Genomic DNA, 14,448 nt, shown 5'->3' on the forward strand with positions numbered 1-14,448 from the left:
TACCCAGAGCTAACCTAGGGATAAATAAGAAAATGTTCTTGCCCTCAGGGATTTCTGATAGAATGTGTGTGTGCGTGTGATACATATGACCATAGTAAAACCTCGTAGAATGTCATGGAGCCTCACCAGAATTTTGTGTGGAGAAGAACAATATCTCCTCTCTCTCTTCCTGAGCCAAGATATCTTTTCGGGAGTGTTATGGTCAGAATAGAATCATCTAGCTTACAGAGTAACATCTTCAAATCTCTCTCTGACTCCAGTACCCCTGCCTTCCTCTTGTAACAACTCTTGTGACTACCTTGGTTCCACCTGAATAATGCAGGATAATCTCTTCTCAAGATCCTTAACATAATCGCATCCACAAAGTCCCTTTTGCCATGGAAGGTGACATATTCACAGGTTCCATGGAGTGGACTGTTACCATGTTTGAGGGTCATTACTCTGCCTACCACAGAGGACGTCCTTGTTGATATTATACTACTCCATTACCTCCCTTGTTCTGCCCATGCCATCTAAAATTGAAGAGAGTGTCTTTGCTGGTTTGGTTTTGCTTTTCTTTTTATGGCAATATTATACGGTGACCATACACTGAAATTCTAGCCAATTTATATCCCAAGGCCTTTCCCACTCCTCCATTAGTTAACCACGCCCTCCCATTTTGCACTGATCCCATTGTTGGTTTGGACCTGAGTATGGGGGAATGGCAGCTGATCTCCTGATTGGATACTGGCTCTGGTGAGGTAAAAGTGTATGCCCTTCAGTCACATAGGGAGAAAGTGGGAGGACATTTTAGAGTCCTCTCTGAGACTGCTGTGGAATTTATGTATGGAATGTGGAAGGTATGCTTAATAGCCCAACCAATAGCAAGCCTCTGGCAATACCTCTGGCACACCACCTTATGCCTAGGTGGGCAGGCGATGCCCTAGAGTTTGAGTCTACAGAGCAAAAGTCCTAACATGGGGCAAACAGGAAGGAGGAACAATTACCCACTTAATATATCCTGTTGAAAGCTTGTCAGTCATGTTATTGTGGGAAAAAACATGGTGTTTAGTCTTGGGTTTGAATCCCACCTGCATCCTTTATGAGCTGTGCCATCTTGGACAAATCACTAAACCTCTCTGTACTTAAGTTTTCTCACCTTTAAAACAGAGAATAATAATAATATCTAATTCATGGGGCACCTGGGTGGCTCAGTCAGTTGAGCATCCAACTCTTGGTTTTGGCTCAGGTCCTGATCTCAGGGTCGTGGATAGAGCCCTGCGTCAAGTTCTGTGCTCAGCGTGGAGTCTGCTTGTCCCTCTATCTCTGCCTCTCCCCCAGCTTATATGTGCTCTCTCTCTTCTCTCTCTCAAATAAATAAAATCTTTTAAAAAAATAAAATAAATAATATCTAATTCACATGGTTGTTGTTAGCTGAGAATATGTAAGTCTGTGGTTCTCAACATGTGATCCCTATGTCACCAGCACATTCATCAATATGAATCATTATTACCCGGGAGCTTCTTAGAAATGCAAACTCTCTGGCCCCACCCAGACCTGTTGCATCAGAAACTCGGGAGTTGGGGAGCTTTATTCTAGAAGATACTCATGTGTAATACACGTAGTATAGTGTCTCACACATGACTGGGACTTGCTTAGCAGATGCTGATTGTAATGATCTTGACCTTCTCTGGGAGCTGCATTAGGGTTACCACACTTTGTTTTTTAATTACCATTCGTTTTAGAAGAACAAGCAAAGTCAGTGACAGATCTGTTTGTTTACCAAGTCATGATCTCTCTCTCTCTCTCTCTTTTTTTTTCTCTAACTAAAAAAGCCACATGAATTAGAGAAAGTGGTGCTATTAGTTTGTGTTTTGGCCATGCCATTTTAACTCAGCAGAAGGAGAGTCATATTCTCTGGCAGCTTCTCCCATCCAGAGTATGCAATCATGAAGCCTGATAACAAGGCCAGGCAGCAAGCTTGTACACAGGAGGGATGTTGTGACTCTTTCTTCCTTCCTTTCTCTTTCTTTTCTTTTTTCTTTTTTTGGCTAAATGTAAATGAACAATGTGAGCACGCACTTGCCTTCCCAAAGAGAGCTTCATATCATGTGATGTATAAAATTGACCACAGTGATTCATCACTTAGTTTCTAAACATTAAGTAAAATGGACCCATCTGGGCCATGTTAAAAATCAAACTAGTTTTTTCATGAAGAAATATAAATGCACTGCCAAAACCACAAGGGGAATGAGAAAAGTGGCTAACACTTACAAATCGCTTTTATACTCTGAGGGAAGCCTGACTTCTGATAAAGCACGGTCACAGAAACTCCGTAAACTTCTACCTAAGAATATAAAGGAAATTTAGAGGGCCATCGGCCCCCAGGATGTAGCCATGATTTACTAGTAATTCAGGCCAGGTTTCCAAAGTCAAATATTTCCATTTCAGTAAATTTCCTGAAGACTGATGTCATGGAACCTCATATTAGGTCACCAGAGCTTTATATTGGGAGGACGGGAAGTGAGATGACCCCACGATTAGGAAAAAGGAAACTCACATCTCATGAACCTGACCTGTGGGACATACTCTGTATGATGCTCACAATGATCCTGTGAGCATAATACACAGTGGGATGCATAGTATCATCCTCATTGTCCAGAGGTTCTGAGAATTAAGGGCTTGGTCCAAGTCCCAGCTTGTGTGTGGCAGAGCCAGGACTGGAATCTATGTCTTTGCTGACTGGCTCACTTCCTGCACCACAGTACTTCTGCCAAGTTATAACAGGATTGACACTGACAGCCTATCTTGTTCCGTGATGTCACCCTGACTGATTTGCCTATATGCCAAAAAAAAAAAAGTCACCTTTAGGGTCATTTCTCTAGGAGTAAAAATTAGAATAAAAATACTAATATTTTATTTGGTAGAAATACATTCACAGTGACTTTATTTATTAAAAACAAGATGGAATATATATACATGGTTGAGAAAATGAATCCATCAGAAAGGCAATATTAAAATAAAAAAGGGCTATAAAAACATACAGACCTGGGTTTGAATCCCAAATTTACTACTTATAAAATATGCACAAAATAAAGCTTGCTTAACCTCTACCTGTCTCAGTTATTTTCTTTTTCTTATCTGTGGAGGGCCTGATACTCTCTATTATAAAATACTGTATGACGATCCAGTGAGATAATACATATAAAAGTACTTAGCACAGTCTCTGTAATCAAGTAGTTGTTCGAGAAGTGTTTACCACCTAGAGGATGAAGCAGGTCACTAAGGATCATTATTGGGAAAGCACAAACGAATTTGTGTGTTTTCTAGCAGAGAGGAAGGTGAGGACACATAAGTTTTGGTGGGGGATAGCTGGGGAGGCATCACACTGGTGTTAGGAAGTGGCCATGAGTATGAGGAATTTGATGGTAAACTGAAGAGGTTATTGAATGGAAGTTGCAGGAGCTGGAAGGCGGGCAGTTGGCAGCCCCCCGCTCAGGCTAAGCCTCTGCAGTCCATTCCCTGCCTCCTGCCCACACACATTCGACACACTGCAATTCCCTGCCCACACTGGGTTGGTGGGCTGTTGTTCATATTGTTCCCCCACACTGTGTACCCCATGGTTTTTACCTGGCTCATGTCATCTTTCATTCTTTCCCAAAGAATGGGAAAGAATGCAGTGCAGGTATCGCCTTTCCAGGAAGCCTTCCTGAAACCTCCAGATTGGACAAAGTGTCCTTTTTAGCCTGACTTCCCTCTGCATTGTCTCCTTTATCACTTCATACACTACAAAAGTTAATGATTTGTATATGGTTTGGTCTCCCCCACTACTCTGTGAGCTGCTCCCAAGGGCAGGGTTTGTGTCTTATTTGTCTTTATATTCCTAGAATTCAGCAATGTACTGTGGGTACAGTGATTACTCTAAAAACACTGGTTGGAATTACACTGGACTGGGTCAAGGTGGGAAACACTAGGATTCCCTGCCTATTTCATGAGATTTTTATCAGAGATTAGGCATACCACAAAACACACAAAGAGTTATGTCGGAAATTATGTAAATCCTCATAATTCCTAATTATAATAAAATGGTCATATTAATAAGTATAATAAATACTATAAATAGAAAAAACAAGTCAGTCAGATTTTTTCCCACACAAACAAAATCTATATAGATAGCCAAAAATCACCGTTAAATAGAAAAGATATCGGGCAGTGTTTTCAAGTTCAAATTTTACCTCAGAGGCTTCTGAGCTAAAACACAAGTCAGATCAGGCTCAGCTGAAGAAAGTACAGTGCCACAAAGATCCAGGAGCAGCTTGCAGGGAAACTCCTGGGGGCAAGGCACATTTTGCACCCATTCATCTCAGTTTTTCTCAGTTCAGGCTACAAAATATGAAGAGCTGGGCTGGGAACCATTGTTGGATGGTTATCTGCATGTGCCCTGAAGCCAGCCCATCTTTATTGGAAGCCTGCCTCTTCTACTGGCTCTCTTCATGGATTTGAGCAAGTAAATTACCCTCTGCTTACCTCAGTTGCCTTATCAGGAAAATGAGGATTGTTTTGAGGCTTAAAAGAGTTAATCCGTATAAGGATTTCGAACAGCACCGGGCCCATCACCAAGTGCTCAATGAATATAATTACTCACTATCCTCCACCCTTCTTTGTGTTCACTGTCAAATGCCAGTGTCATTCACGCGTCATTATTCATATATCCACCCATCTATCCATTTATTCAACCAACATTTTTGAGTGCTAACCACGTGCCTGGCACTGGGCTGGGTTCCAATGGCCCAGAAAAATGAAGACATGGACCTTGTGCTTAGTAAGTTCACACGAGAGTGAGTGTGTGTGTGTGTGTGTGTGTCTGCTCACACTCATTCATATCATGTGTGTAAGGGAGTCTTACAGTTAAACATGGAATTGCAACACAGGGTGATGAATGTGCTGGAGGGAGAAGCACATGGCTCGTTCGGATCATAAAGAGTGGGACCTAATGTGGTCTCAGAGGGTCAGGACAGGCTTGCAGGTAGAAGGGGTATCCAAGCTGAGTGTGATTCAGCCAAGTGAGAGTTGAGGGTAGTGGGGCAGGTGTATTTTATAACACATTAGCTGCACTGATAGAAGCCTGAAAGCAAGAAAATTGAATGGGTACGAATGGAAAGTCAAGGAGGGAGGAACTAGATGCCAGGCTGGCTGGGGTAAGGCTCATACCACCAGGGGCCTTTCCTGCCACGGAAGGGGAAAGAAGTCTGGCTCTAACCTATCCTCGCTGGGGAAGCCCTGAGGATGGCTAAGTAGGCATAAAGTATTTAAATAGTATCTATTGTTGGAACTGGATCCTTTGGGTGGTGTTTCTAATTCTTCACTGTAGAATTTGCTGCTTCTGCCTCTGGGCTCTTCTGCTCCCCCGTAGACTCCTATCACAGCACTCTATCACTTTATTGAACCTAACCTGTTTCCAGTTCTGTTACAGAAGACTGAGAACTCCTCAAAGACTGTTTCTTACTCTGTGTCCCCAGAATCTACTTGGCACACAGCAGGCCTCCAAGGAAGCTTGATGAAAAACAAAAAGTTTGCTTGTAGCAAAAAAGATTTTTTCTTATATTTTTCGAACCAAGTATTATCAGATAAAATCTGGGCAATCAAGTCCACAAAGTGAGTAGTTCTGCTCCCCGTAACGGCAGTGTGAGCAATAAGAGCTGCGGCCCACCCGAATCAGACTCTGTCACTGAGCACTGCTGTGTGTCAGGCATGGGGCTAGGTGCCGAGGAAGACAGAGAACTTCTGCTAAGACAGCATCAGGTAGCTACACCAAACAACCCCGTCCCGGGCCCCTAGGGCCTACCACAGTGCCTGACAATGTTCAGTTCTGTTTGTATCAGTAATAAATGAAGAAGGTGTGAGGAATGTGTGCTAAATGTTCTGAGAGTCCAGATGAGGGAAAATCTGTGAGACAGTTTAATCTGATTGGGTTTCAGTGGGGAAGCTGGGCCCTGGAAGAGAAAAACAACCTGGAAAGATAGAAGGAAGAGGCAGGGGATTCTAAAGAGGAAGAGATAACACGAATGTCCCTTCATATGGACTAATAACTCCTTAATGAAATCTAAGCAGATGGAACTCATCAAAGCTCTGAGCATCTTTGGGGTATATTGGCATTCACACAAGAGAACCAATTTTCCAGGCAAATTATAATTTGGGCGATGGACGTGAAAGGGCTAGTGGTTGCTTTAGCAGATAGTCTGAATGGGCTCTCATGACAATGTCAATGAAAGCAAAGTAAATTAGTTAATTAAAACAAAAGCGGCAAATGAGAGTTTCTAAAATTAAGGTGGAGGCAGGGAGAATGTTTCTGCTGCTGAGGAGAATCCCCGGCGAGGCTTTTACCTTCTGAGAAAATGTATGGTCTGGAACTACAGCCTCTGTCATTAATGTAGCTATGAAATGCCCACTGCATCTGAGAACCTCAGCCCCACGACCCTGGAAATTCTGAATCTTGTAGAACCAGAACTTTAGACTCATCACATTCAATGCTTTATTTAGGTCAGAAGGGGTTTTGTGCTCATTTGTCAATTTGCAGCTGAAGTGAAGTCCTTCCACGGAAGCATGGCATTATCTGCTTGACAGTGATTCGATGCTGCACCATGTCGTGTGGGAAAATTAGTGTCTAGAACCAAAATGTTAATCACAGGGACCTCTATACATTGATGGCATAAATAGTACGTTTCTATATAAAAAACATCTATAGTGACTCACTGCCATTTAAATAAAAATCTCCCTTTGCTATTTCAGTGAATTGAATGAGTGGCTCTGGGCACTTTTCTTTTTGGGGCTCTAGGGTGAGCCTATTTCATTTCCCAGAAAACTGCTAGATCTCTTAGCACTGGCTCTATTTTTCCCTGAGGTGCTCAGAGAACAAAAGTGACTCTGTCTCCATGACCAGAGGTGGGAATTGGCTCCTTCTGTCGCCCTCTCACTGACGATAGGAATAACCCTTTAGTCGCCCAGAAACACATCTTCTCTTTGGCTATGATGGTATTTTCCATCATGATTCCCCTTTGTAGTATTAATGCTCCAGAAAGTTAAGAGAGTTACCTGAAAAAAATAGTCCTGTGTTCAACAAGTGTGCGGAATGATTGAAAAGAATGAACGAATGAATGATTGGTTTCTACACTGCAAAACTTCTCAGTGTTTATCCCTAAACACAGTCACACTATTTTAAAGGAATAGTCAGAGTGCTTTCAAACTTGTTTGACCAAATGCTTTTTTTTTTTTTTTTCGTAGAACAATTTGTGAGACTAGCTCTCTAAAGAATACATTCTGGGGAAGGCTTAGCTCTAAGGCCAATGAGCTATAAGGCCTGAGTTGAGAGCTGAGTGTAACTGGTCACAAGACTGTGGGTGAGGGTTCTAACCACACTGGACCTCAAGCTCCCTGTTTGAAAAATGGGAAAGATTACTGCTTCTCCTTTCAATATTTTGTGACCACTAGGTAATTCTCCTACCATTACTACTACCATTGCCACTACGAGGTACTATCACTTTCCATGGTAGACACTATTCATGCGCACTTGACACCCCCTTCTGAACCCTCTCAGTTTCCATTACAGAAGATGTAAAAGCTAAATGCACGCTTTTTTCCTACTCTCTTGCAGCTAGGGGTATCTACAGCAGACAGTTTTGGTCAATGAGACAGAAAGGCAGTTATGGGATCCTGAGAAGACAATTGTTTTCCCTAATGAAAGGATGCAACACATGGAGCCACTGAGCAACCATGAGTAAAAAGGTCCAGAGGGGACGCCTGGGTGGCTCAGTTGGTTAAGCATCTGCCTTCTGCTCAGGTCATGATCCCAGGGTCCTGGTATCGAGCCCCATGTCAGACTCCCTGCTCAGCTTCTCTCTCTCTCTTGGCCTTTCCCCCTGGCTTATACACTCTCTCTCTCCCTCACGCTCTCTTTCTCTCAAATAAATAAATAAAATCTTAAAAAACAAAAGACCCAGAGAACAGCGGAGATGTTGGCTCTGGAACCACTGAGCATTGGAAGACCACGAGGAGCTATCTGTCTACGTGTTTCTTGTAACATGATGGAAGTGAAACCTATACAAATCATAAAAGTCTCTGAAAATCAGGCTTTCCCTTACCTGCAGCTGAACACATTTCTAAAGATTTACCTACCATTTATTGAGTGCTTTCTGTGTGCTAATACTAAGGATTTAACACATACCGCTTCATTTACTCTCACAACAGGGATCATTATCTACCATTTTACAGTTGAGGAAACAGACTGGTGTACCTTGTTCAAATTCACACTTCTAGATTTGAATCCACGTGTGGGTCCAGAGCCAGAACTATACACTAGTTTGCTATATTTGCATCTACTGTCTCTATGTCCACTGCTCCAAGAGTGTGTCCTCACTTTTGGAAACACAGTCACTATAACCTTGAGAGGTATTACTTTCATTCTAACGTATGCAATTCATGTCATCTTTAAAATGGAGCCCTAGCTGTCTGCCATGAGATGCTTTTTCAAACAGGGCCCAGACCCAGTCTGGGTTTATAGTAGCTTGCCTCTCCATGTAACAGATGGAAGAAAGCAGAACCAGGCTGGGCCTAGCATAGCAGCTGCTTCTCTCCAAAGACCTACAGTCAGAGATCTAAGTTAACTATTTAAGCTCCCTGTAAATCCCAATAGATGGGCTCATTGGCATATTACAGAATTCAAGCCTGAGAAGCCCAACTAATGAAGGTAATTTAGAATAAAATGTGAAAGTATTAGGAGCATCCAAGTTCACTTCTTTCCCCATTATTTAAGTCCTAGAGATAGATAATGTGATACACACTGGACTTTATAAACTAAAAGGGAAGATAAATCCATATATAACCAGTTATATCTTACAACGTGATAAATACCATATGAACATTCTGAACATCTTGATGTTGGATCACAGAAAAGAATTACTTAGTGTGAGAGCCCATGGGAGACCTAGAGGAAAATAATTTTAGTTTGGATCTAAATTATTTTGTAGGATTATAGCTAAAAGAGGGTGGCTGGTAGGGGATGTGTGTGATGCAAGGGCACTATAGCTTTTTCTGGCCTTTCTTCTCCATATTAAAGGTAGGTTCCAGCAAAAAAGAAGTCACTATATAATCGGACTATAGCCTGTCTCAGCCATAATAGACCAGCATTTGCCAGAACTAAGTACAGGAAACTCAACAAGTGCCAAAGGTCCCTCCTCACTATCTTTGATATTCTAATACCCAAACGTACTGACTGCAAAATCCAATCATCAAGGACTACATGGCTCTGTAGGGAAAACAAGTTAAAATATTGCCAAAAATCCCGAGAATTTCTGTTTCCTATTGGCACTATCAGTAAATTTTGTTATTTATATTGCCCCTTATTTACTAAAGTAGAGAGGAAATAGTTGAAAATAGTAACCTAATGTAACTAGAGGTATGTTAGAATTGTAGCAAAACATGAGATCAATGGATGGGATTGATGACCTGATTCGTGAGGAGAAACTGAGGACCACGGGAGTGCAGGGGATACTTGTAATAGAGATCACAGTAGGGTTCATGTTATGAAAGGTAGTAGAACCACTAGGGGATAGTAGTATGCACACCTGAACACAAGCAAGAAATACCCCCCACATTCCTACCTTCCCAAATTTATTTGCTCAATAAATATACCAAAGATTATCTTGTCTTCTATGCATCTAGCACCCTTCTTGGTACTTCCAGACACTGGAGGCACAGTGATGACAAGGGAGACAAGGCTCCCACTCCTAAGGAGCTCACCTTGCTTCAATTAGGACAAAAGGTGTGTTCTACAATTTGGCAAGGAACTAGACCATGTCAAAATGGAGATGCTCTGGGGGCGCCTGGGTGGCTCAGTTGGTTAAGCGACTGCCTTCGGCTCAGGTCATGATCCTGGAGTCCCGGGATCGAGTCCCACATTGGGCTCCCGGCTCGGCAGGAAGCCTGCTTCTCCCTTTCCCACTCCCCCTGCTTGTGTTCCCTCTCTCGCTGTCTCTCTCTCTGTCAAATAAATAAATAAAATCTTAAAAAAAAAAAAAAAATGGAGATGCTCTGGAAAGGTCAGTCTGTGTAATCAATGTGTCTATAGACCTATACTGCGTTTTACGATGCTCTCTCTGTTATTAGGATCATCCTGGTTGCATTCCTGACACAGAGACTTTCAAGGGTGGAAGAAGACTGACAATTGTTAACGTAGTTAAAAATAACAGCAAACACACACTTACGAAGTGCTTACTGCATGGCATATACTTTACATGTATTTTCTCATGGTAGATGAACCATGAGAGATTATGGACTCCGAGAAACAAACTGAGGGTTTCAGAGGGGAGGGGTGTGCGGTGATGGGTTAGCCTGGTGATGGGTATTAAGGAGGGCACATATTGCATGGAGCACTGGGTGTTATATGAAAACAATGAATCATGGAACACTACATCAAAAACTAATGATGTACTGTATGGTGACTAACATAATAAAAAAATACTTTACATGTGTTTACTCATTTAGTCTTACAACCCTGTATGAAGGCTGTGTTTCATTATGTCCATTCATCAGAGGAGGAAAGCAAGGCATAGAGAGGTTAAGGGATGTGCCTATGGTTCCACAGCTGGTAGGTGATGCTGCCAATATTCAATCCCAGAGCTGCCTGACTCTGTACTCTGACACCTTCAGTAAAGTATCTACTGTGTACCTGGCCTTTACACATATATTGTTTCTTTCACTCTTTACAATCCTCTGAGGCAGGTGATATGATCTCAGTTTGGCAGATGAAGAAACTCAGGCTCAGAGAGAAGAATGGCAGCACCACGGTTCAGACTCAGGAGAAGCTGGCTACAAAGTCAGTGCTTTTCCCCATCGCTCCACACTGTCTAAGGAGCCTGTCTGAAGGGAGTGTTTGGGGTGCTTCGGCACAGGCTCACAATCCCACCCCTCTCACAGCCTGTTTGTATTACCTATCAGGATGCCTTGGAAGGTTTTATTTGAAGAGAGAGTTTGGTAAAAGAGAAGTCTGGAAAATAAATCTTCTTAGACAAAATAAAAGGCTGATCTTGCAGAAGTTTCAGGAAGAAAATATTCTAGAGAGGAGTCAGGAAAGCAGATGGAAAATATTCTGGCAGTTTAGAGAGATGAAAGGCCTTCTGTGGATAGACCATGACATTGCCACGATTTATTGAAGAAATAGAAGACACAGTTATTTGCCCGAAGATTTACAATGTAGTTAAATACCTTGCTCAGTGTACACAGAAAGAGATGAGAGGCATACAGGAATTAGAAAAAAAATTAAAAGAGGCAAGGATACAAGTTAATAACACAAATAAATTAAGCTATGTGATTAAGTACCTTATGAGTGCTTTTCAGTCCTCAGAAGACACAGTATCTTTACCATCACTATTATTCAGGATTTGAAGAATTAGGGCTGATAGAAAGGTGGGACTTACCATGCAGGCTAAATTATGGCATAAGAGAATTGTTCAAGAAATAATATTTAGCTATTTATCTTCCATTTGAAAGATGTTTATCTTTCATTTATTTATCAGGCTTTTTGAAAATTGTAAAATCTCTGTAGAGTAAGCAGATGATATCCTGACTAGCTCTTCTGATAGGTACTTCTTAAATGGAGGGAGTCCTTATTCCCAGGAACAATCTATGTAGCCTTTTTAATACCTCCAAATTTGTTCCCAAGCCACTGATAAGATGATCTCACTGCCCCCATGTTGGGAAGTTATTAGCTGTACTAATTTCACATCCGCCCCTCACAGAGGCCACAGTCTTCTCTTCCCCCGAGAAGCAGGGAAGGAGAAAGTGGTTACTAGCCAGCTTACCACTAGCATAAGTCTGAGCAGCTATTTGAGATGATAGGTTACACTTCAAGTTCTTAAAATTTGTCGTATAGGTCTCTGGGATAGCATGGAATATGGCAATCTATGCTACCAGTATTCTCTAGATGTTTATTAAAGATACAGGTCTCAATTGGCTAAAAAAAAATGATCTCATTGCCTTCTGAAATGCCTTAGGAGGTATTTACCACATAAGGAAGTCCCTCGTGGTGGGGGAATCATTGGCTGATGGCTCCAGATTCTTTTCAGATGGGACTTGATCCTTAAGTACTACCTGAGATACTAAACTTGAAGGGAGGGGTGGGACTGTGGGCAACAGAGAAAACAGGAAACTGGCTAGTTGTTGTGGAAGATTATATGCAAGGTCACTTTTGCCCCGTTCGGATACTTAGACATTTCCCAAAGAGTTCAGGTTGCCCATTAGGAACTAAAACATGGGGTCTACATTCGCATGTCTCTATGGGATGGGCAGTCAAAGGGCTCTTCTGGGCTTGGAAAAGTTTAGGCACACAGCACAGCCAGATACATAAGGCTCGTGGCACTCTGTGCTCAGCATAATCTTCTGTGTTAACAATAACCTCATCTACTCTGTTCTGGTGAATTAGAATTTGGTCCACGATGTATTTCTGTCCCCTCAGGACCTGGAGGTCCTTGCCTTGGCTTAATGACTTAACTGTGCTCTCCCTGCCCTTTTGGACCTCATTTCCTTTCTGCTGAAACTCTGCTTTTTTTTTTTTTTTTTTTTTTACTCCCAACTTCTCTGTCTCTGGCTTTGGCATAAGTAACTGGGGCCACAACCAATTAACCCCACAAAAACCATTCAATGAGAATGCCCAAGACCCCTTTCCCCACACCCTGCCTCCCAGAGTTTAATTCACTCACATATTTCCCATTTAAAAGGCCCATGAAGCAAACGCCATTGCTTCAGCTATAGGGGCCAGTGCCCCACAACACCCCCCCACAACTTTTACCTTAGGGTTTCCCCAGAGGAGCCCCTCCTCTTCCACAGGTTGACCAGGCTGCTGGATCTGCTGGCTGCTGAGGATGACTTGCCATCCCCCACATGCATGCGCACCACGGTAGATGTGGTGAAGGCGCTGCGCACATTTCTCTCTGGTTTGGCCAGGATGATGTACACCTTCGGCACAAACATGCAGCCCAGTGCCACTGTGGCACTGAGACTGACTGAGAAACACATGGTGATGATTTTGTAGTTGCTGCCAAAGTAGATTGGCACAAAGGCCAGCCATATAATGCAGGTGGTGTACATTGTGAAGGCGATATACTTGGCCTCGTTGAAGTTAGCTGGAACATTTCTGGTCTTGAAAGCATAGAAGGTACAGCTCAAAATCAGCAAACCATTGTATCCAAGAGGAGTGACAACACCTAGGTTGGTGGTATTACAGATCAGGTAGACCTCTCGAATGCTTGGGTAGTCGTGCATTATATCAGGAGGCTCCATTATAAAGAGGGCAACGATGATGCCCAACTGAATGCATATAAGAATGAAAGCAATCACCAGCTGGGCACAGGCACTCATGAACCTGGGCTTTTTGGTACAGATCTTCTTCTTGCTGCCGGCCAGGATCCTTGCAATACGATTGGTCTTGGTCACAAGGGCTGAGTAGCTCATGGCTGGGGAAAGACCAATACCAATTCTCTGAAGGTAGCAATAAATCTGTTTGGGCTTTGCAATGAGGCAGAAGGTACATAAGTAACCCAGGCAGATGCCAGCAAGGATGATATAGCAGAGTTCCCTGCTGGAGGACTTGACTACTGGTGTATCACGGTAAATGATGAAGACTGCAGTGACAAACAGGGTGGCCAGCAGGCCGAGGCAGGCAAACACCACAGCTGCAATGGGCTCAGGGTCACCCCAGCGGAGATACTGTACTGGGATCAAGTCACAACCTGCAGAAACACAGACACATATCAAAAAAAAAGGGAAGGAACATTTACTTGGGTCCACCTGAGTAAACTGCCTAAGATACAAGCAGCTGCTTATGACCCTTTCACTTTGACTCCAATCTACCTTTCTAATCTCGGTATCCTATGCTACTCAGTTCTTCATATATTCATTCATAAATATATATTTTTATAATATCACATACCCTGTGATAGGAGCTGTTCTAGGTTCTGAAAACAAAATGGTGAAGACCTTGCTCCCTGCTCTCCTAAGAAATAACTGGGGAGGGAGTGCTTCTAAATAATTACTTACAGCTGTGATAAGGGCCACTAAGAAGGACAGCATGATTCCTAATGTAGTCTGTGGGAGCAATCAAAGCCTCCTTCAACAGGATTGAGCAAATGGAAGTGTTGTTTTGATGAGTTTGGGCATCCAGTAGGTTCGGCACATGGAGATTAATTGTAAGGAAAGAGCTAGGGGGAACTGGAGGCATGAAAGGAGGCCACCGTACAGGTGGGATGAATGGCCTAGATAAGGCTGGGAGGTAGGCAGGAAGGGATCTTGCAGGGCAGAGAGGCCTAGACCAATAGGAAATCATTGGAGGGATCTATATACAGGAGAGGAAAGACATGGTCAGATCTATTTTAAACACTCTTTTGGTTGCTGTGTGCATCTGGGATGAGATAAAGGTGT

General features: G+C 42.7%; 1 protein-coding gene across 3 annotated transcripts in view; it reads right to left on the reverse strand.

Moving 5' to 3' along the window:
• Positions 1-14,448, reverse strand: part of GRM5 (glutamate metabotropic receptor 5) — a 552,376-nt gene that overhangs the window by 41,606 nt on the left and 496,322 nt on the right. For all 3 annotated transcript variants that reach the window (XM_078058659.1, XM_078058660.1, XM_036081919.2), the window contains exon 8: positions 12,821-13,760. In XM_078058659.1, coding sequence (XP_077914785.1) covers positions 12,821-13,760 — 940 coding nt within the window. The remainder of the gene's footprint in view (positions 1-12,820; positions 13,761-14,448) is intronic.

The sequence above is a fragment of the Halichoerus grypus genome, chromosome 11, assembly GCF_964656455.1.
Source record: "Halichoerus grypus chromosome 11, mHalGry1.hap1.1, whole genome shotgun sequence".
Taxonomy (NCBI): domain Eukaryota; kingdom Metazoa; phylum Chordata; class Mammalia; order Carnivora; family Phocidae; genus Halichoerus; species Halichoerus grypus.